At 38.4% G+C, this 24,364-nt stretch overlaps 1 protein-coding gene across 7 annotated transcripts in view; it reads right to left on the bottom strand.

Annotated features, from left to right (window-relative positions):
• Positions 1-24,364, bottom strand: part of Fchsd2 (FCH and double SH3 domains 2) — a 245,351-nt gene continuing 220,987 nt past the window's right edge. For all 7 annotated transcript variants that reach the window (XM_048788107.1, XM_048788106.1, XM_015477460.1 and 4 more), the window contains 7 exons: positions 13,291-13,425; positions 6,674-6,757; positions 6,373-6,550; positions 5,900-6,120; positions 4,679-4,808; positions 4,514-4,596; positions 1-2,076 (listed from right to left, as the gene is read on the bottom strand). In XM_048788107.1, the coding sequence (XP_048644064.1) occupies positions 1,993-2,076; positions 4,514-4,596; positions 4,679-4,808; positions 5,900-6,120; positions 6,373-6,550; positions 6,674-6,757; positions 13,291-13,425 (915 nt within the window). In that variant the 3' untranslated portion in view covers positions 1-1,992. The remainder of the gene's footprint in view (positions 2,077-4,513; positions 4,597-4,678; positions 4,809-5,899; positions 6,121-6,372; positions 6,551-6,673; positions 6,758-13,290; positions 13,426-24,364) is intronic.

Genomic DNA, 24,364 nt, shown 5'->3' with positions numbered 1-24,364 from the left:
TTAATTCCATTTTTTATTATTCAATATTTTATACATAATAAATACAAATTTTTTACAGCCACTGTAAAGAAAGCGCATCTGCACAGAAGACTCCTTCTGAGCCCTGTCCTGTGCATGGTGATGCTGGGTTACATGACCTGGAGGGAGGGATTATTTTTTTAAAAAGGAGGCATATTTTTACAACTTTGTTTTTAAAAATAAAATTAGCAGCTCTTCCAAGAAACATTTTAAGATCTAACAAAAGACTTCAACAACTTTCTGAAGTTGTGAAAAATCCAAAATCAAGGATAATTTGGCTAGCTAAAGAAAGAGTAGAAGACTGGGTGGCAAGTTGAACTGCTCTATTTAATAAGCACTTTTTAGATTTGTAACATTTCAGCAAATTGTAAAATCTTTAAAAAACCACCCTTTTAATTGCTTTTTTAAACTTAAGAATAAGTTTGATAAACATAAAAAGACCTCAAATAGATCAACAGCTTACAAAATGCAAAAAACCAAAACCATAGAGAATAGTCAAGGGGTATCATTACTGAAGTGATCAAATGAATAACTGAAAACTTCTTCGGTTCTGACCCTACATTTTGTCAAAAATCCCACGGGGATGTTTGGTGAGCATTTCAAGTTTCTAAAGATTCTTAAGAGGGATGGGATTTTCAAAGCATAATACAACTTTTGGATTAAATTCTAAAAAATCTGATTTCTTAGCAAAAACAGAAAAGCAACAGGCAAGCCTCCCTTAGTCCCTAGGTAACACACTCTCTACCTTCCATGGGTGGAAAGCCAGAGCCCCACGCTCTTCCCAGTGCTGCAGACTGCTGAGCACCCCTCCCACCCCCAGCTCTCCTGGGACTCGCAGAAGGCTCCTCTTCCTCATCAGTCTGCACTTGTGTGGGATATGCAGTCAGAGTCTTTTCTTGCTCAGGAAGCTAGTTTCCTCCACAGGCCCTCAGGTTCTTCCTTCCTAGGAAGCATCAGGGAGGACCTGGAGGCTGCATTTTTCATGAGTGACAGCTTGTCTATACCAACAGCGATCAGGCTGTCTGGGTCAGTGCACTAGCTTGCGAACAAAATGGTGCTAGGGACCTCCCCAATAGAGAAGCTCAACAAGCAGGCATGTGTCCTTAATTTATCAGACACTCAGGTTCTAAAGATATTGGTCAGAGGAGTATATGCTGTAAAAACTGAGTTGAAAAATGTCCAAAGACAAAAAGAACATTAAACCGGCTCATTTCAGAACTGGAAGCTCCATCTCTGCTGTGGTCGTAGCCTCCTTTCTGTTAGTCTATGTGATGGGCAAGATGTGGCTACTAGTTTAGCCCCCTCCAGGTTAGCCCCACTAATACTAAACGAATGTCATAAATATTAATACAAAGGACACTGTTATTATTTTAAATCTGTTAGTTGTGGAAGAGATGTGCGTTAATGCAACTGGCGCTAATGCAACGGGCAGTCCACTTTTTCCCGGTATGGTTTCACTCTTCATCTGGGGACGAACTTCGGGGAGGAGCCAGCCTCTCCTGAATCCCTCCTTCTGTTTCCTTTTGGAGCCAACAGAATCCGATTAATACTTAATCAGATGAGCAAAAGCCACTTGAAGAAAGATGAGATCTTTGCCACATCCTTGTGGCCACAGTAATATACTGTACGAGCACACATGATCAGAATTCTGTGACTATTCCCTGGAATGAGGCCTGGACTGGAATCTCCTATAAAAACGGACCACTGTTAGGCATGAGGGCTGCTCCCCTCTGCTTCTAGGGCCCACTAGGATTTGTGCTATGGTAGGAGAGATGACATAGAAAATGACAACAAAAAAAAGGCACAAAATATTCAAAACATGGGAGGTGTTCACCAGGCCACCCAGTCACAGAGAATCTGCCTTGGTTTTGCTCTGTTCAAGAGTCACCATCATGCAAAGGTGCCTAAACAACAGGATGGGCCAAACTCCAAGCCTGGCCTTGATTGTAGCGGTAACAAAGGGCAAGCCCATAGTCACACCAGTGTGATCTCCACATCCTCCATCTTCTCTGCTGGCCTCCGGTGGTTCTGTGTGGGTGGAGGGGGAGCCGCTCGGACCTGAGTAAGGAACAAAGTCTTGGTTTGTAAGTCAGCTTCCAGACTCAGGCTGGAGCATCTGCAAAGTCCAACCAGTCCTCCATCCAAGGACATGGGCACATACTTTCTGTGTAAATTTCCCACCCCGAGAAGCAGGTACTGTTCTGGATGAAATGTCAGGCCTACAAATGAGACTGCTGCCTGGGCTAAAAGCCCTGGGCACAACAGTTACTAAAGCCTTAAAATCCTTCTCCAAAGCTAAAGCCTGGAAGTGAAGGCAAGAGCACAATACTTAGGGAAATAAGACATTTCAGCATGTCTTGGGAGTCAGTTCTAAGAGAGAAGGCTGGAGAGGCAGGCTGGGGCAAGAAATGAAGGGCCTTGTGAGACATGTTATAAGAAATCTGGGCTTGGGCTGGGATTGTAGCTCAGCGTAGAGCGCTCGCCTAGCATGGGTGGGACCCGGGTTTGATCCTCAGCACCACATAAAAATGAAGGCATTGTGTTGTGTCCATCTACACCTAAAAAATAAATATTTAAAAAAACCCTATATTAAAAAAAAAAGAAATCTTGGCTTTATTCTGTAGGCAGGGGAGTCTTTGGTGAATTGTAAGGCATATCAGATCCATGAAAAGATGTCTCAGATAACAGTCTGGAGAAGAGATTGGAAGTGGGCAACACAGGACAAGTGAGCTGACAACATAGGAGACTTTCCAGTCATCAGAATGAAGGCTGATGTGAGCTTAACTAGATACCAGGAATGGTGGAAGCAGAACAGTGAAGAGTTTTGAGACCTGTATCCAAGGTAAACTTGGCAAGACCTGGTGATGACTGGCAGGTAGGCCAGGAAGGTCTGAGGGATGCCTCCAGAGCACTGGTAGGATAGAGGATCCATTCACCAAGACACGCAAAATGGAAGAAGGAACATGTCTTGGAGGGAAGGTAATTCACTAATTTTTGCTGAGTTTTGGGGGTTGGTGTTAGACATATAAATTGAGACTATCACACGTCTGAAGCTCACTGAGAGACATGATTCTGGGATTTGGTTCTCACAGTCATGGGAATAGATAGCTTGGGGAGAATATGTTGAATGACTTCAAGAGAAGCAGTCTAGGGACAGGACCATGAAAAGTATCAGCAGAGATGGAGAGAGGAGGAGAAACCTGCTAAGGTCAATGAAAAGTAAGAGCTGGAGGTATAGAGCCAGCCAGCAAAGTGTGGTGGACAAGAAAATTAGCCCCGGTTTCTCCATTTCTTCTCTTACCCACCAGCCCATGTTACTATTGCCTCTTGCTTGGACAACTGCTCCACCCTCCTAATGGCTCTTGTATCAGTTCTGCCACCTTTTATTGGTCTCCACTTGGTAGCCATAAATATGTGTTTAAAATACAAAACTAATCATAACACTGCCCTGTTTAATACCTCACAATGGCTTCCAATCACATTTAGAATCAAGACCCAAGTCCCTGCCAGGTGTGGTGGCCCAGCCTGTAATCCCAACTACCCAGGAGGTTGAGGCATGAGTATCACAAGTTTGAGGCCAGCCTGAGCAATTTAGTAAGACTCTGTCTGAAAAAATAAATAAATAAAAAGGCCTGGGGCTATATAACTCAGTGGTATAGCACCCCTGGATTTATTCCCCAGTATATAAAAAAAAACTTATTAAGACCCAAGTCATTAATAAGGAACTCAAAACACATCTGATGAATGAATGAACCTAGTGGTTCAAGGAATGGTGATAAAGGGTCAAGGAAAACAGAATTGCAAAGGGTCCACTGGATTACCAGTATGAAAGCCATGACCTTGAAGAGGAGTGGTATGGAACTAAGATGGCAGTAAAGTGAAGGGTGAGCATAGGTAACTATTTGTCAGAATATATCCCTGAGAACAGGAGTTCTTTGAGGTCATTTAGTGTATTTCAATGCTCCTCAAAGAGGCAAATACAGGCCTGGAAAATAGATTCTTAATAAACACTTGCTAAAACAATTGTTTCTATGTTACAATTATACTACTTCAATGTTCCTAGAGCTTGAAATACAATTGAAATACACCTACACAGAGGTTATCTTGTGATCTTACCATGTCAGTGAGAAGTGTTCCAGTATAAACTAAATGATCCAAGATGAATTGACTTTAGAGCTGTCGAGGCTGTTCGAGGTGGGAAACTGTAGAAACTTTTCTGGCACATAACCCACTTGGCCTTTTTAATCACTCTTTTTTTAAATTTATTTTTTAGTTATAGGTGGACACAATATTTTATTTTTATGTGGTGCTGAGGATTGAACCCAGTGACTCATGCATGCTAGGCGAGCGTTCTACCTCTGAGCCACAACCCCAGCCCCTCAATCACTCTTTTTACCTTCCCAAATTCATTTCATCCTTGTTTGGCAACACACAGGGGCTGATTTGGATTTGGAAGAACTATGCAGTCTATAACCCTGCCAGCTAGGAGACTTACAGGCCGGAGTTTGCCATATGAGGTCTCAGGAGTTTGCCTTGATGCCTGTGAGAATCCTGGTGACTCAGCATGGAGGCTGTTTTCTAAGGGAGAGAATTAAAAAGCTCAATTTATGTGGTGTTGTGCAATAAAATGCACTCAGACCCTGCCCAGGAGGACCCTTACCATTTGTTGAAGGAGACCGGGGGAAGAGCTGGGCACTCCTCTTATCCGGGCTGGGGTAAGGACTGCTGGGAGGCTGGTCATACAGCGGTAGCGGAGGCAGGGAGGTTTGCGGCTTGAGGGAAGGAGAGATCTGCATCGAAGAAGGCAAGGTTACCAGGTGCTCTTGGCCTCAGGAAAGAGAGCTGGCTGCTTCTCTGCTAGTCAACACACATTCCTTTTCTCTGGGACTAAATTATGACTGTTAAAGCTTGTCAGCCTTTTGCTTGTCAGCAAATGGACCTAAAATAACTACCCCAAACCGTTTCATGATGCATTTAACAGTTTCCTATCATAGATCTCATTATATTACTGATTTTAGTTTATCTTCAAACAGTTACCAAGTCAAACCATTCTCTAAGCTTTTCTTTTTTAATTGAAAATATGATAAATTAGTCAATTCAACAAAGCTAAGGAAGAACAAAAAAGGGGACAAACTGTACTGTTTTTACATATGAAGATACAATAACTGGCTGAGCTTCTTGTACGTGAGGCTAAGTTATTATCATGCAAACAAGATTGGCAAACACTTTCTTTATTCTTCTACCTGCCAGGCTGCTGTAACAGATCCCCAGAGAAAAACTGAGCTGACTAAATTAGGACTTCCTGTAAATGCAAGTTTCCTACTGATGAGCAAAACCTTACAGCCCCTTTATTGTGGGACAGGGGCTCTGGCAGGCCCTGGGCTATGCGGTAGGACTCTGAGTGTGATGGAACGAAGAGCCACCTCAGAGTTGTACCACATAAACTAACCATGGACATAACACATTCTCTCTCTGATTTGTTTTCTCTCTCCACCAAACTAACCTTTGATATGTTATATACGATTTAGTATTTTGGTTAATGGATTCACAGAATGCAGAAGAATGAAGGCATAATAGGGTCATACCCCACAAGGGTCTGACCGTCAAGTCTCTGGTTTCTGAAATTCAGCTATATAGACATCTGGCAATTGAGGACTGGAACAGGGAGGGTGAGGCAGAGAGACTACAACCCACTTTTGCCTGGTTCAAGAGACTCTAGGGAGTTATTTTCTTTAATCATGTTTTAAAGCAGCTGTTTTCTTTTCTTCTTTTTAGCAGTGCTGGGGATCAAACCTTGAATGTACTAGGTAAACATTCCACCACTGAGCCACACCTCCATCCCTTTAAACATTTTCAAATTCAGCTCTCCCCACTCTGGTACCTGAATCTCTTTCATCCATGGAGTATCACCATTTTCTGAGGCTGAAAGTTCTTCCACTAGCACCGATGGGAACACTCCAATCCGCCCATTGAATTCCCCTTCCCAGAAGCCATCGTCATCTTGGTTCTCTTTGTTCAAGATACGAATGATTGCTCCCTCAGGAAAAGATAGCTCATCATCTGTCTGGCCCTCATAATCATAAAGTGCTTTCACAAAACAGACTAGAAAGCAAGAGAGAGACAAATCTGGTTAAGAACAAAGACAGTCAAGGCTGCTTTTGCAACCACCCCTATGCTCACATGACAACTCAGAGAGCACCACTCAAAGTTGTAATTTTTTTACTCACTGTGATCAAAACAGGGAAACAAAAGACAGGAAGAAAGTGCTTTTAAACCTACTGAAGGCTTACTCCTAGGGTAATACAGTTTAGGTCAAATGTGACCAAATAAAGAGTGCCTTGTTTCAGTCTTTACCACTGGCATCTCCGTTGAGGCTGCCTGAAACGAGTTCTGCTTCCGTGGAATTGCTGGATGTGTGTGACCGACTGTCCAAAGCGGCCAAGGACTGCAGCATGCTCAGTAGGCTGTTCGAGGTGGGAAACTGTAGGTACTTTTCTGGCACATAACCCACTTGGCCAACTTTATTTCGAGCCTGGGTAAAAGACATGGTTACAAAACAGGTTTGCACACACAAAGGTTTGGACAGGACATAATAAGAACCAAAACAAACTCCTAAAAATGTCACAAGAGGGGCGATATGAGCAAAGGAATATACCTTTACCCAGTCTTCCATATCTCCATCTTCAATCACTTCTAACACCTCATGTTCCTCAATGGTCAACTCATCTGGTTGAGAAGCCTGCAATGGAGGATGGTCATGGACAAAATTAAAAAGGTTAGATAAAGAGCAGATGTGAGCTGGTCAGAACAAAAACTGGGGATCAAAATACTGAAATGATTTTGAGAAACATAAAAATTTTAATGCTGTAAAACTATCATAATGAGGTGAAGTTTTACTCTAAAAAATGAAACAAAATAAAACTGCAACTAAAACTGGATCCTCAGGAGGCAATCAGGTCAGTGATCAGCACTGTATTGGAAGTGAAGGATGTGGGTTCCAGCTTCAGCTCAGGTACCTAGTGGTAAGTTACTCAGCCTCCATTTCTTCAAAATGACAGTCCTGCCATTCTCTCGAGGATGGGGGAGTTAATGTAGGATGAATAAGCACAGAACCATGACGACTTGGGAAGCACAGGCAGAGGAGAAGGCACTGAAACGGAAGTGCTACCAAAGGCTACCATGGAGGTGCATGGAAAATGCAAAGGGCTATGTACATGGATTGGATGGAGGTTAAGCAGTGCCGAGGGTTGATCTGGAATTGCTGTAAAATAATGGCCCAAAGAGGAAAATTGTGGGAAAGGCCATGATTGAGATCAGGCAAAATTTGGATTATGCTCTAATATTAGTATGGAGATTGGGCTGATCCTTGGAGGTTCTACACAATCTGTGATGGCTTTATTGTCCCTGATAGCACCAGTCACCAGATTTTCCCTCAGGACCACAAAACCTGAGAGGAGACTCTCAGAGGCTCCACAGAGGGGTTGGTCTGTTTGGCTTTGCTTCTTAAAGAGCCCTGTATGTCATATTAACAGGTGGGCTTGTGAGTATCTTCTGGCTCTCTAATAAACAGCTTTAAAAGCTTCTCCCAAGTCCCAAGATCAGTTAAAATTGTTAACTGAGACCATATAGTTTTTCAAATCTCACAATTTCAAAGTGTAAAATATCTCCAAGTTACACAAGCAAAAATTGAGCAAGAAAGTTAGTCAGTTTCTAAGATTCACTTCACATTTTGCAAGCTTTAAACATTTCATCAAAACCCAGATTCTGAAGCTACCATAGCTCCTTAAGACAAAAACAGTCTTGAAAATGGATGATAAATCAGAGAATACACTAAGACTAGATTTTTTCCCCTCAGCATGAGGGTTTGAACCCAAGACCTCACATATGCTAGGCAAACACTCTACCACTGAGCTATATCCCCAGCCACTCCAGGACCAGATTTTAAATAAATTACCTCTTATGTCAATATATGAAACCCACTTATTTACTTTTTTTTTTAAGTGTAAAAGAGGATTTATTTAATTGAGAAGAAAAGAGACAGAATTTCTGCAGGATGAGAGGGGACCTGATAGAAATTGTGTCATTTATTGTTTTTAAAAAAATTTGTTCTTTCTAGTTATACATGGCAGTAGAGTCAATTTTGGCCTCAATTATTCTTTTTTGAGGAAAATAATTTAGTTCTTTATTATTTATTGGGATGTGGACTGCAGCATTCTTTGTAAAAAAGAAAAATCAGGCTTAATGCATCTCAAAATTGGAATTAAATGAGTTAAGTCTATATGATAAAGATTCTCTATTAAAAAAGAAGATGTTTTATAACATTTAGTCTGAAGAGTGATAGGTAAGTTATTACTGTTCTTGAAATAAAAAAAGCCAAATAGCTTGGAGGATACTTTTTATATGATATTTTTATATAATTAATTCAGCATATACAAAAACAGCATCCTACAAAAAAGACAGCATACGAGAGAGCCATGTGACACTGCCAAGATCATTAGTCAATAGGAGGTAAATATGGGCAATTTTAGGATTTAAGCATTGGATAAATTGTTGAATGAGATAATTAGTGTTGGTCCACATTTACTCTTGATAGCTTTTTCAATGGAATTTCTTTGCTACTCTGAAACCATACCGTGTCCTGAATATACCAGTAAAAGGTACTTCTGTAGTAAAGCCGTTTTCCTAAATTACATGCCAAGACTTAAAAAGTCTCAACACAACCAGACCAGTCTCTACCCTGTGTGAGAACAAAGCAGGATATGTTGCTGTCCTTGTGCCACAGCCATTGAGGCCCAGTGCCGCAGGAGTCTTCTAGCAGAAGCAGACACTAGCATGACCGCGCCGCCACCCACACACCAATGACAATTGTTGCACAAGGTTGTCCTCTACATGGCAATCAAGACCTAGAGTCTGGTCCCCGTGAGCCTCGGGGTGCCCTGGACCAGCACACTCTTCCCTGTGGTCTAGGTGCACCATGTTCTCTCTTGCTTCTATGCTTATACCCGGCTGCTCCTTTTGTCTGGCCTGCTCTGTTCCAGCTTTCCTGTCTGATGAATGGATTAGATTATTATAGGTATAAAAGTCTAGTTTCAGTCTTGTTTCTATGGGCAAGACACCATCTGAGTCTCAGTCCTTATGAGTTCCCTATTAGAATGACTTAAGGCGGGGACTGTATTTCTCACTTATTCCAACTACAGGCAGCAAGTGGTCAGTCAATGGCTATTAAATATATGCAAGGTCTCACAATGTCTCCTTAAGTCGTAATATGTTTCAGTCTGTTACAGAACTCCATAGCAAACTGTGAGCTATTATAAAGTAGAAGATAATGAAAGAACACTTCTGTTGTTGTTGCAGTACTGGGGATCAAACCTAGGGCCTCACACATTGCTAGGTAGGCACTCTACCACTGAACTATATCCCAAACCCTGAAAGAATATTTTGTATCTAAAACATTTTCTATATTGTGGCTCATTTCCTTAGGGTGGATTTTAATAAGGTTAAAAGTTATGAATACTTTTAAAGCTTTTGAATCTGAATATTAAATATAGCTTTTCTATGTTCTCACCAGGTCCATCTAGTCCTTTTTTATTGGTGTAGGCCATAGAAGTCATGATTAGGCTCAAAGTCAGTCTCTTTCTTTTTTTTCCATTCATTCATTCATTGCAATGGAGTTTTGCTATGAGGATGGCCTTGAACACCTCGGTTTCAAGCCATCTTCCTCCTGCTTCACATTCCAAGTAGTTGGGACTATGAGCCTGGGCCACTGTGCCCAGCTGATCTCTCTCTATTCTAATTTATCCTCCTGAGTGTCTATACAAAGACCAGAGTTATCTCCTTAAAGTCCAGAATAAAAACCAAACTCCTGAGCCTGGTATACAAGGCCCTTTATTATCTGACAGCAAATGCCTTTAGATCTTCTGTTATTCCCCACCTCTCAGCGCTTCTACACATCCAAAAGTAAACTGTTCTCAACACCCTATCCTCTCATCCCAGTTTCCATATCTGCTGTTCCCTTTGCTTAGAAGGATCCTTCCTTTCCCTATCCTCTCACTCTACCTAGAAAAGTCTAGATTATGATTTAATTTAAATGCCATCTTGTCTGTAAAATTTATTTAACTACTCCGTAGTCTGTCTATTCCTGGAAGGCAGGGATAGTGTCATATTAATTCTTATATCACAAAAGTTATCACATATTGTGCACTCAGTTTTAGCTCAGTGATTAACTGACTAAATAGATTCTTTTTTTTTTTTTTTGTATTGAGGATTGAACCCAGGGTGCTTAACTACTAAGCCACATCTCCAGCCCCTTTTTATATTTATATTTTGTTTAGAGATAGGGTCTCACTGAGTTGCTTAGGGCTTCACTAATTGCTGAGGATGGCTTTGAACTCATGATCCTCCTGCCTCAGTCTCCTGAACTGCTGGGATTACAGGCATGCACCACTGCACTCAGCCCTAAATAAGATTCTTATAGTCTGGTTTCACAGAGATGTATCTGGGATAGATCAGTGGAGGTACTGTTGGATGAATGTGAGCTGTTTTTTTTAATATTTATTTTTTAATTGTAGTTTGACACAATACCTTTATTTTATTTATTTATTTTTATGTGGTGCTGAGGATTGAACCCAGGCCTCGCACGTGCTAGGTGAGCGTTCTGCCACTGAGCCACAACCCCAGCCTGAATGTGAGCTGTTTAAAACAATTTAGACATTTAGAACTCTCTCCATGTAAGGACCTTAATTAGTTTTGAAACTTTCAAGTAAATATAACAAGGAGAGGTGATATCAGAAAACATTCTGAACCCTAGTTTTAAAATATCCTGTAAAATATCCCCAAATTTCTTAGAAGATGATTTCAAATTTTCAAAACATTATCAAAACAATGTACACCAGGAAAAAACCCTAACTTTTTAAAGAAAACAGTAAGTATTATGAATTTAAATATAATGAAACGATGTTAAACTCAAAAAACCCAGGAATAGCTGATATTGAAAAGTATATAATGCCAGCTTTTGGCAACACAGGACTGGAGAGTGGAGTGAGACTGCCCAGTGTATGACAGTTAAAGAGTCTCTCAGAACAGTCCCTCTGTTGTTATCCCTTAGCATTAACCTTTTCCCCTTGCTTTCTCTATCATATAGGGGCCAGAGAAGGATTCATTTGCTCATGCCTTCCTTACATCATTCATTTATTAATTTTACAATTATTAATCCAAGACCCACTGTGTGCCAGGCATTGTCCCAGGAGCTCATGATACAGAAAAGGTACAGACACAAAGTTTATACTTTCATAAGCCTTTAATGGGGAACCAGGCAAAGAAATATTAAGACAAGTAAGACTTAGAATCTGGCTGGCACTAAGAGCTATACAGTCATGTACCACATAATGACATTTTGGTCAACACTGGATCACACATATATAGTGGTCCCATAAAATTATAATGGAGATGAAAAATTAAAAAATAGCATTGTAGCCATCATGATGTCATAGTATAACATATTATTCATATATCTGTGGCATCACTAGTATAAACAAATCCACTGTGCTGCCAGTCATATATAAGTACAGCACACATAATTATGTATAGTATATAATATTTGATAATGATAATAAACAACTAGGTATTAGTTTATATTTAATATACTTTTAATCATTATTTTGGTGTGTAATCCTCTACTTACTAAAAAAAAAAGTTTACTGTAAAACAATTTATGCGGGCCAACAGTAGCCTTGTACATGTCATTTTTATTGCATCTCTTGTTTATCTTGTGCTTGGTTTATCTCATGCTGTTTTGTTCGTCATGGTCTGATGAACAGAAATAATATATCTCTACCACACAGGCTAGGTGTTTATTAGGCTATACCATCTAGATTTGTATAAGCTCACTCTACAATGTTTGAATGATGATAAAAATCACCAAATGCTGCATTTCTCAGAACATATTCCCGTAGTTGAGTGAGAGATGACAGTATGGTGAACAAAACAGTGTTATGGGATAGAGTAGTAAAGAGCTAGCTATGTGTTTAGGTGGCTGAGGTGACCTTTGGAGGCTATTTGAGTTGAACTACAATGAAGATAAGGGCAGTCAACAGAGATATGGGGAGACACAGTTCTAATCAGAGGGAACAACAAGTGCAAAGATGTGTACTCAGGAAGGAACCTGGTACTTTTGAAGCCAGAAAGGCAGCCAGAGTGGCCAATGAGTGTGTGAAGTGGAGGAATGGCCTGACATAAAGCTGGGGAGAATGCCTGGAGTCCGATCAGGCTAGACATTACGGATTCCAGTGAAGAGTTTGGGCTGGGAAGGGTTTTTTAGGAAAAGGAATGGAATTAACATTTAAAGCTTAAAAAGGGTTTTTTTAAGAAAAGGGAATGGAATTAACTCTTTGTGTAAAAGATAATTCTAGCTGGAAAATGGATTGTTGGGAAGCTAGTGTCAAAGAAGCCTAATTATGAGGGCTCATCCCCATCTTATAACAATCAAAGCAACAGCCTAGACAAAGATGAGAGCAGTAAATATGATGAAAAGTGGATAGATTCAGGATATGTTTTGGAAGTGGGCACAACAGGACTGGCTGACAGACTGAATGTGGGAGTGAGGGAAAGAAAGGAACTGGAAAATTGAAACTCCATTTACTTTGTGTTGAATATAAAGTAATTGGAAAAGCAGGGCAGGGATGAGAGAGATTAAGAACTATTATACCAAACCAAGTTTGGAAATTCTGGCATCTGTTAATCCAGATTTCCTGCTCAATATGGACAAGAGGGAATTATATTAGGATGAGTAAAGGCAAAGTATTAAAAACTGCTTTGTGAAACAATTTTCTTTTGATATGAATTTTGAGGTTCATTCTAATGGAGGGTTTATGTCAAGCAGGCAATAGAGAGTAAGGGTAAGAGCTGTATTTACTGAATATACTGTATTTACTGAACTAGGTACTATGCCAAGTGCTTTGCTATAAAGGTAATCTCTCATTTAATCTTCACATTTATTTTACAATATTATCCCCATCATGTAGATGAGGAAAATGAGGCTCATAGAAATTAAGAGGCTGACTAGTGTAAACTCATGTAGTTCATAAGCAGTGAGACAGGATTTAACTCAAGCAATCTAATATCAGAGCTTAAACTCTTCATCATTATGTTTCGTTGCTTTAGATATTAACTGAATACTAACATTATGCTAGGCGTCCTGTGAGAAGCTGGGTAGACACAGTCACATGTATCTTTAGGTTTGTCACAATTTAATATCAGCAATATCTTAATACAAACCTTGTAGGAATAAACAACTTTGCAGGTGAGTGGATAATTTCTTAAGGTACCAGAAGGACTAGAACTGCTGTCATCAAAAACATCCATATTGTCTTCAAACTCTTCTCCTTCTTCTCTTTCATTATCTGCATTTAGCTAGAAAAAATTAAAAACCATTAGCTAGTTTGCTTGCTTCAAGAAAATGTCTGGAAACAGGAAAAACACCTAAAATTGAACGTTTCAAAATGTTAATTTACTTCTTCGATTATACATAGATAGGACTGTTCATGCATGCATGTTACAAGAAAATAGAGATCATTTTTACAATCAAAAGTAAAATATGTTTCAAACAGAGAAGAAATATTTATTAGTATCTTTCACTTTTTATTGACTGACAATAGGCAACAAAAGAATAAAATAGCTTTGCATGGTGGTGCATGTCTGTAATCCCAGTGGTTTGGGAGGCTGAGGAAGGAGGATCCTGAATTCAAAGCCAGCCTCAGCAACTTACTGAGGTTCTAGCGAGACTCTGTCTCAAAATAAAAAAATAAAAAAGGATGGGGATGTGGCTCAGTGGATAATCACCCCTGGGTTCAATCACTGGTACCAAAAAATTTTTTTAAAAAGCTAAAATAAAATAAATTGGACCATCGAAATTAAAAATTGTTATGCATCAATGGACAATAAAATGACAGGATTCCACAGAATGAGAGAAAGTATTTGCAAATCATATATCTGATGTGGGATTAATATCCAGAATATATAAAGAATGCTTAAAACTCAACAATAAAAACAACACAATTAAAAAAATAGGCAGCCAGGTGCAGGGTGCACACCTGAAATCCCAGTGGCTTGGGAGGCTGAGGCAGGAGGATTGTGGGTTCAAAGCCAGCCTCATCAATAGTAAGGTGGCAAGCAACTCAGTGAGACCCTGTCTCTAAATAAATAAAATACAAGGCTGGGGATGTGGCTCAGTGGTCAAGTGACCCTAAGTTAAATCCCTAGGATCCTCCCAACCCTGCAAAAAAAAAAGGGCAAAGAACCTGAATGGATATTTCTCTAAAGAAGATATATAAATGGACAAGAAGCACATGAAAAGATCTCAACATCTTTGATCATTGGGAAAGTGCAAATCAAAACCATGATATACCATTTTATACTCATGTGGAAAAACAGTAGTATGGTGTTTACTTAATAAATTAAACATAGAGTTACATATAATCCAACAATTCCATTTCTGGGTAGAAACCCCAAAGAATTAAAAGCATGGACTAGAATAGAAAATTGTAAACCAATGTTCACAGTAGTAGTATTTACAACAGCCAAAAGGTGGAAGCAACCCAAGTGTCCAGTAACAGATGAAAAGACAAACAAAATTGGTACATACATACAATGGAATATTACTCAGTCTTAAAAAGGAAGGAAATTCCGACAATGTTACCACAAGGATGAACTTTGAGGACAGTATGCTAAGTGAAATAAGCCAGTCACAAAAAAATAAACCCCATAATTCCACTTATGAGATATCTAGAGGAGTCAAAATCATAGAGACAAAAAGTAGAAAGGTGATTGTCAGGAACTGCGGTGCGTAATGGGAAGTCATTTCTGCAAGATGAGATGGATACCGAGGACAGTGCCACAACACTGTGAAGTTTACTTAACGTCATGGAACTATATGCTAAATAATAAACAGGTATAACTAAATGATAAACAGGTATACTGACACAAAAGGAAAAGTCCCCTGTGCAGTGTTACACAGGAAAAATATATATTTTTCTAATCTGAGTTTCAAGGTATATTACCCACCATAGCTAAAAGGCATATTAACTAAAGTAGTACTGGATGTTCAAAATGTATTTATTTACAGCACCATTTGTGCTATATTAAATATAAATAATATTTACACAAGCATAGTTGTCTGTCAAGGGAGTGCAGGACAAAGAAAACTGATGGATGAACTGGAGTTGTGGCTCAGTGGCATGTACAAGGCACTGGGTTCATTCTTCAGCACCACATAAAATAAATAAATAAAATAAAGGTATTGTGTCCATCTACAACTACAAAAATATTTAGAAAAAAAAATTTTTCTAAATATTTTTGTGAGGGTAGAAGAGGGGAANGGGGAGGGGGAGGAGGAGGAGAATCACTAATACTTTTAAACTGACTCTTCTTAAAAAATTCTAAGAATTCCTAAATTTTAAGAATACCTAAAAAATTCTAGAGACCTGCAGGGAATTTTAGAATAAACTACATTTTTCCTGCCACATTTACTGCCACCACTTCAAATGTCCTGACATAGTTTCATTTATAATTATTACTGAAAATTCTCCACAGGTCAGTGAGGTAACCTTGTGCCTGATCTTATGTTATTCATTTGTAATCCCTCAGGCCAGTGGCAAAATAAGTTTAGATCTTGACTTCTTAAATCTCAGACTTCAGATTCTATTGTTTTTTCCAACAGGGAATGGTGTCATATAAAAAATAAGGATGTCATTCTAGAAATTTCCATAACACTAACTTAAAAAATATTTCAACTACTTATAAGACATTCCCTTCATACTCTAAGAAAGGTTATAAACATTTAAAAAATGTGGGTATTACAAAAAATAAAAAATGCTCATACATTTATAAAAATGAAGGTAGAACAAATTTCTAAAAAAATACATAAAATGTTAATGTTGTACTGTGCTATGGCACTTGGAATCAATTCAAAACATTTTATCTTGGCAACAATGGTTGACACTAAACATTCCTTTCCCTGCTCTATTTTAAGTTCATTTTTTGGTTCTCATGGAAGGGAATGAAAGGCTGCTGTGGCAGCAACACATGCTTCTGCACTGCTCCAGCACCTTACGAAAATCATATCATCTCAGAATAATTTCTTCCTTTTCCCCTCTTCTACCCTCACAAAAATATTTAGAAAAATTTTTTTTTCTAAATATTTTTGTAGTTGTAGATGGACACAATACCTTTATTTCATTTGTTTATTGTATGTGGTGCCAGGGATCAAACCCAGTGCCTCACACATGCTAGGCAAGTACTGAGCCACAGCCCTGGCTCCAACCCCTCACCTTCCCACCCCCGCCCCGTGGTGGAAGAGATGGAAGTCAGGGTCTCCTATATGCTACCTCTGAGCTACACATCAGCCCCCTCCTCTACCCTCTTGAATCAGCATTTCTAAAATTACATTCTTCTTCTATTATCTAAAAAACTGCGCTCAATTCTTTTTCTTCTGGTCACTTGACAGAACTTCAATCAAAATGATTTTTTTCTAGCTGTACTAGTATTTTTCCATCCTTAGATGTTGTAAAATGCTTACTGTTATTACCAGGACAGATAAGAAGAATCTTTTTGAGTTGGTTTTAGTAGCGGTCTTCTTGTACTCAGCAAAATAACCTCAGATGGGCACCATGAGCTTTGCAGTGGGCTCTGAGTCTGTTGGACTTGAGTGTGAGAGCTGACCATGTCACCTCCTGTGTGACCTTGGGCAAACTACTTAACTTCTCCATCTCAATTATCTCATCTCTCTAATGAAGTTAATGACTGCTTCACAGGGAACCATAAGGATTAAATGAGGTAATACATTTAAAACCCTTAATGCATGCTTGCTGCACAGGAGGCACTTAATAAACCATTAGCTTTTACTGTTTCTATGAGGTAGGGAGAATCTAGATAAAGAATCTGATAATACCCAATACAGGGGAAGGCAGCTGCTTATAGAAAATCAACAACAGAACCTCTGAACTCCATGTGGACAGAGAAGTGATCACAGTGAACATTATTCCAAATATGACATAAAAAGTTATGAAATATGTGAAAAAGTATCAGGAAAATGGATCCCTGCTTCCAAGCAAGATGGAATATCAGGGACTAAACTAACTAAAAACTGTTCAAAATATATGGAAGAGGGCTGGGGTTGTAGCTCAGTGGTAAAGCTCTTCCTTAGCATGTGTGAGGCACTGGATTCGATCCTTAGCACCACATATAAATAAATAAATAAAGGTATTGTGTCCATTTACAACTAAAAATATATAATAAATATGTATTTATAAATATATAATGTGTATGTGTATATGTATATGTATGTGTATGTATGTGTATGTATATATAGTTTTTAAGACACTGGACATTAAATAATGACCTACTGCCAGAAAAAGTTCCTAAGCTGAGACATAAGGAGAGGAAATCCAGGCAGAGAGGATGATGGTCTCCCAGAACTGATGAAGTAGAACTAGGAATTCAGGAAGGCCAAAGTGGCTGGAGTTGAGACTGCAGAGTGATGAAGAGGAGGGTGGGAGAGAGAGACAGAGATAGACAGATATCATGGGAAATCTGCAGAGGACACCTTCAGGTATTCAGCCGAGTACTGATCAGTACATGTTATGTGAAGAAAGTATGTGTGGCTAAGAATAGAACCACCCAAATGGATTAGAGAAAATGATCCACAGATGTTGCACAGATTTGACAATAATTCCCGTTCTCTCCTAATAGAATAGAAACCTCAGAAGGCTCAGGGCATCAGGTGGAGTTCTCAGAAAAGGATCAGTAAGGATACAGAAGAACCAACTTGACTTAACTGACATTTATAGAACCTAATACCTAACAGCAGCAAGTACATGAGAAACATTTACCAAGATATACCATATACTGGGTCACAAAACAATTTAGTAGGATTCAAGTATGTCAAGTATGTCTGACTACAACAGAAACAAATTAGGAATCACTAACAGCTGTGTGTGATGATGCAAGTAGACTGTAATCCCAACTACTTGGGAAGCTGAGGAAGAAGGATCACAAATTTGAGGCCAGCCTGTAAAACTTAGTGGTCCCTGTTTAAAAAAAAAAAAAAAAAAGGCTAGGTAGAGCATTTGCCTAGCATGCACAAGGTCCTGGGTTCAATACATAGTAAAACAAACACACACACACACACACACACACACACACACACACACACACGCGAAAGGAGGAAAATAGAGACCAGTAACAAAAAATATCTGGAGCCGGGCATGGTGGCACACCACACCTGTAATTCCAGTGATTCCAGCAGCTGAGGCAGGAGGATCAAGTCCAAGGTTAGCCCAGGCAACTTAGTAATATATAAATAAAAAGAGCTTAATATATAAAATAAAAAGAGCTGGGGATATAGCTCAATGGTAGTGTGCCCCTGTGTTCAATCTCCAGTACTGACAAAAAAATTATGTAAAAATGATTTAGAAAACCCAGAACAACTTTGAGAACATCTTTAAGAAGGTGGGGGAGCCAGGTGTGATGGCACACGCCTGTAAATGCAGCATTCAGGAGACCGAGGCAGAAGGATTGTGAATTCAAAGCCGGCCTCAGCAACTTAGTGAGACCCTGTCTCAAAATAAAAAATAAAAAGGGCTGGGATGTGGCTCAGTGGTTAAGTGCCTCTGGGTTCAATCCTTGGTACAAAAAAAAGTTGGAGGACTTATCCTCCCTGACTTCAACATTTTATAATTTTTGGGGGGATGGTGTTTATTTCTACTCAACAAAATCCAACCTGTTACTTGGAACACCTTAAGACTCCTAAAAGTCTCCCTCTTCAAATCCTATCTTCACAGATTGTATAGGTTGATTCCAATCACAGTCATGCATTGCTTAGAGATGGAGGACTGCATTCTGAGAATGCGTTGTTAGATTGTTAGGGGTTTTTATCATGGTGTGAACATCACAGAGAATGCTTACACAAATTAAGAGGCCTATGTTACTACATGACAATTTTTTTTCTTTCTATATTTTAGATAATTCTTAGGGGACCATCATCAGATGGGCACCCATTGTTACATCTTGGGAGCAAGTTTTTACCCCTCACACATCAGATCACACACTAATCTTTAAGGTATATAAAGAACTCAAAAAGCTAAACACCAAAAAAAAAAAAAAATAAAATAAAAACCCAACTAACCCAATCAATAAATGGGCCAAGGACATGAACAGACACTTCTCAGAAGAGGATATTCAATCAATCAACAAATATATGAAAAAATATTCATCATCTCTAGCAATTAGAGAAATGCAAATCAAAACTACTCGAAGATACCATCTCACTCCAGTCAGAATGGCAGATATTATGAAGACAAACAACAATAAGTGTTGGTGAGGATGTGGGGAAAAAGGCACACCCATACATTGCTGGTGGGACTGCAAATTGGGTCAGTCAATATGGAAAGTACTATGGAGATTCCTTGGAAATCTGGGAATGGAACCACCATTTGACCCAGCTATCCCTCTCCTCGGACTATACCTAAAGGACTTAAAAACAGCATACTACAGGGACACAGCCACATCAATGTTTATAGCAGCACAATTCACAATAGCTAAACTGTGGAACCAACCTAGATGCCCTTCAGTGGATGAATGGATTAAAAAACGTGGTATATATACACAATGGAATATTACTCAGCACTATAAAAGAGAATAAAATCATGGCATTTGCAGGTAAATGGATGCAGTTGGAGAAGATAATGCTAAGAGAAGTTAGCCAATCCCAAAAAAACATTTTATAATTTTATAGGAATTAAGACAGTGGAGTACTGGCATCAAACTAGACAAATAGATCCACCAATGAAACCAAACAAATGTTGAGAAATAAACACTAGTGGATTACTGGTTGACTGATGAGAGATGGGAAAGAGATTACAAAGGAAATGAGGAAACCTCTGGGGGGTAATATATACGTTCATCATTATAATGGTGGTGGTTTCATGGTGTATAAATGTGTCTGTATGTATTAGACTGTGCACATTTAGATATGTGCAGATTATTGTATGTCAATTTTATCACAGTAAAGCTGTTAAAAATATTAATAAACCTTGGGAATTTTAATGTCATCTTTCATACAGTACTTGATGCTATAAAACCATTAACTACATTGGAAATGGGACATTCAATGATGATTCAACAAATGCTTCAGAAATGAAAAAATAATAAAAGAATGCACAGCTATTAAAACTTCATAGAGGTTAGAGGAAGAAAGGGAAACTCAGAGATGGTGAAAGAATTGATAAAGAGCAGGACTTCAGAGGGAGAGCACTGTGATAAACATGGGAAAGTAGATAACCTCCTTCAACATACTGATTTCATTTCTTTTGAATATGTACCCATTAATGGAATTGCTAGATTGGCATTTGTTATTATGGCTATGCAGAAAGTCAAGGAACATAGTATACATCCCCTCAGAGTGAAATTCTGTACATCTTTTCGCCTACCTTTTGGCCGTGACTGTCATTAAGTGAGACTGGTTCTATTGATCTGTGGACACTAACTTAATAGACATATTCAATTTAGTAATTCTCAGTACCTAGTGAAGGGTCTCATAAGAAGGACTGGCTCAAGGCATACTTACTGAAGTAAGCTGTTCCTACTGAGGATTTGTTAGTTTCACTAAAAGAGTAGGCTCTTTTGAATATGGAGTTTAGTTAAATAAAACCACGATTGCTCATTTGGAAATACTGTAAATACAAAAGCAACTGAAGATTTTTGTAGGCACATTCTACAAACTGTTTCCAACAGTTTGCATTTACAAAAATCCGCTGTTTCTTTTCATTGGGATTAGCTTAAACCAAAAACAGATTTTCATATTAAAAAACAAAGACCTCTATACTGCAAGAACTATTAGGCAATACCTGGGCTGATGGAACTAAACTACATCTCAATGGTTAAAAGTATTTAATCTACTAATACATTCGAGAGGTTTTCCATTACAAAAAAAGATTAATTTCCTTGCATTTCAATCATACCATTCAACATGGTCTTCATAATGCCCGGAGTCAGAATTTCTATGTAACTCTCATATTCAATCGTCATACTCTTCGGGAGGCTACACGACAAAGTTGATTATTTGCTTTTGTTCAATATTTGGCGTAAGTGGTTAAAGATAGGGAAGACAAGTACACAGTATTAGCTATAATTAGAAAGTTTAAGAAAAAAATAAACCAGTATTAAACAAGGACTACAAATCTCTGACCAACTAATCCCACTCTGAAAATCTGTACTATAGGAAAAATTCTCAATATGGAAAAATACAGTCACCTGTTGGTATCCAAGGCAGGTTGGCTCCAGGACCTCTCATGGATACCAAAATCTATCAATGTCCAAATCTCTAATATAAAATGGCATAGTATTTGCATATTAAACAACACACATTCTCCCATGTATTTTAAATCATTATTTACATTGCCTAATACAATGTAAATGCTATGTAAAAAGTTGTTACTGGGGCTGAGGTTGTAGCTCAGTGGGAGTGCTTGCCTAGCATGTGTGAGGCACTGGGTTCGAGTCTTGAGAACCACATGTAAATAAATGAAATAAAGGTCCAGTGACAACTAAAAATATATTTTTTAAAAATGTTGCTATACTATTTTGTTCAGGGAATATTGATAAGAGGAAAAAAGTCTGTATATGTTCACAATTGAAGCGATTTTTCCCCCAATTTTTTTGATCAGTGGTTGGTTGAATCCATGGATGCAGAACCTAGGGATATGGAAAGCCAATTATATGTGTAAAAATGTTTTATATTATTTAAAATAGCAAAAATTTGGAGGCAGTCTAAATAATGAGCATATAAGAGAACATTTAAGTGAATTTTATTATGCCTTCCTAATGTAATACTGTACAGGCACTGGAAGAATAATTATGAAGATCATCTAGTGACAAGGCATGTTAGGTTGGAAAAATACAAAATTAACTTAATTATGATAAATATATTAAAAAATTATATATGAGTAATGAATATATTTCAAAACATGTTGTATACCATAAATATATAATTTGTGCTTGCCAATTACATGAAAATGAAGAAAGAAAAGAGGAACGAGATATACCACATTGCTATTTGTAGTGTTCTGGAACTATTGGTCATTTGCCTCCCCATTCTGTTTTCTAATTTTTTTTTGTAATATAGTTATGTAACTTTTCCTATCATAAAGTTAATATAATTTCAAAAGTTAGGTTGTAAATTGGTTGTGGGTTTTGAGTAAGGGAAAACAAGAAAAAAAAAAAAAGGAGGGATGAATGACATAAAGACAGACTGGGTCACTGGCAGCAATTCAAACACAGGAAGCTCTTCAGTTACCCACCAACTGAACATTTACACCAGCAGACTGTTCTCCTTTTAAACAATGTTGCCATATTCTGAGATTCTTTTTTTTTTCTTCCCAGTTTTATATTCTGTACCACAGTATGAAGCAGAAGACAAAGAGTCAATACCCAAGTATAGTTCCTTCCTTATTCTATAAGGTAAATAGACTGTATATTGAAAAAACATTTATATTTTATAAGGCAATTTTCAGTTATACTGTTAATGTCTACCAGTAGTATCAATCATGTTTTCTAGATGACTAATGCTTTTGTTGGCATCTATAATGGAAGAAAATATTTGGTTGCTAGAATGTGTGCTTCTGCTTTACATTTGTCAGCCAGCTAGCTGTCAGTGTTAAGAGATACAATCCTCTCTAAATTATTCAGTGATGTTATTCAAAAGCAGGCTAAATAAATATTGGGACCTCATTAAACAATTCTGTGACTGAATCTCACTTTAATTTATATTGTCAGTAGATCTTCTACAAAATATAATCCCTCAATGAAGAGGGAAGACATAGGATTCCCAAGACTGACTAGATAGAAGGAAAATGTGGGATGAGATTGCAAAATACTTCCTTCACCAGAGACTACAACATGTCTCTAGATGAGCTGATGTCTACATACCACTAGATGCACATCTCCTTCATTCCCCTCCTTTATACCCAGGAGCCCTTCCTCTTTATTTCTTGCTAAAATTCTTCAAGGACTACCTTCAAATGACATTTCTTGCATGAGGCAAACTACTTCTAACTAGTATTGAGCTTTTCTGGCTGCATGTCACAGAACTATGAGATTTTAGAGCTGGAGATCTTGGAATCATTTAACTTAACATTCTCTCAGAAAACCAGAAAGAAGTGACTTTTCCCAAGATGTGCTGATGATAGAGGTAAGCAATTTCAAGCGGCCACACAGTGGCCCAGTCACACACTGCTACGTATCACTAAGGTCTATGAAAGTCTTGTCTGCTCTCCCAGCTTGTAAGCTCTTTGAGGAGAGAAACAAGTTTTATTTACCTCCAATTTGCCTGGAAGTAAGCACAATGTGAGGTGATATGGACCTGCTCAGGTGGTTTAGTCAGAAGAGGTGCTAGTCCAAGGATAGTCATGGGTTTGATTGGTTGGAAACAGTGCTGCTGCTGTAGAAGCCAAAAGCAAGTTTGTGCCCAGAATTTGCTGACATTATAAACTATACAACAAAGTAACCTAAAACAGATAGGAATTAACATCTTTTAAAAGATGCAATAGGAAGAAATATTCCATGACATGAAGCAACTCTGTTCTAATGAAAACATGGCAAGCTCTTCTAACCTCAAAGTCATTTGGGTGATGTGTGGTTTTTCCCCTGGACTGAAAAATAAACCTTCAATAGATCTTGTTTTCTTAAATGTATACCCACACACAATCCTTTTTAAATGTGCAAGTGTATGCCCATTAAAGAAATCAGAATGTTATGTGAAAAAACTGACAAAACTTCTAAGAATGTTTTAAAACTTTGGCCAATTTCTCTATCAAGGATGCTTTATTTCTGAAGGACACAACATTACAAATACAGTGGAACTTGGGAGATTTTAGCTTTTAGTTTGCTACTGTTCCACCCACCCATCTATGTATCCATCTTTTTCTCCATTTCTTCCTTCAACAAATATGAAGAACCTATTATGTGCCAGACATTTAGCTGTGCAGAGCAATGAACTAGGCAGATATGGCAATTATATTTCAGAGAGGAAGACAGACAATAAACAAAAGAAAACAAAGAAGAGAAGTACAAACTGTGATAAACACCATTAAGGAAATAAACAGGATGAGAGAGAGTAATGGGTAACAAGGTGGCAGTAGGAATTAGGTCTGACTAGTATGCATCACATATCCACCTATGTAGTATCAGGGAAATCAATGAACTTTTCTGATACTTAGATCTGTAACATGACAAACCAAAGTTGAACTGGATGACATCCAAGTGGAAAGACCTTTGGATGTGAAGTAAGAAAACTTAA

The sequence above is a fragment of the Marmota marmota genome, unplaced genomic scaffold (genome assembly GCF_001458135.2).
Source record: "Marmota marmota marmota unplaced genomic scaffold, marMar, whole genome shotgun sequence".
NCBI lineage: Eukaryota > Metazoa > Chordata > Mammalia > Rodentia > Sciuridae > Marmota > Marmota marmota.
Note: the sequence above shows the minus strand (reverse complement) of the source record. Positions and strands in the feature narration are given on the sequence as shown.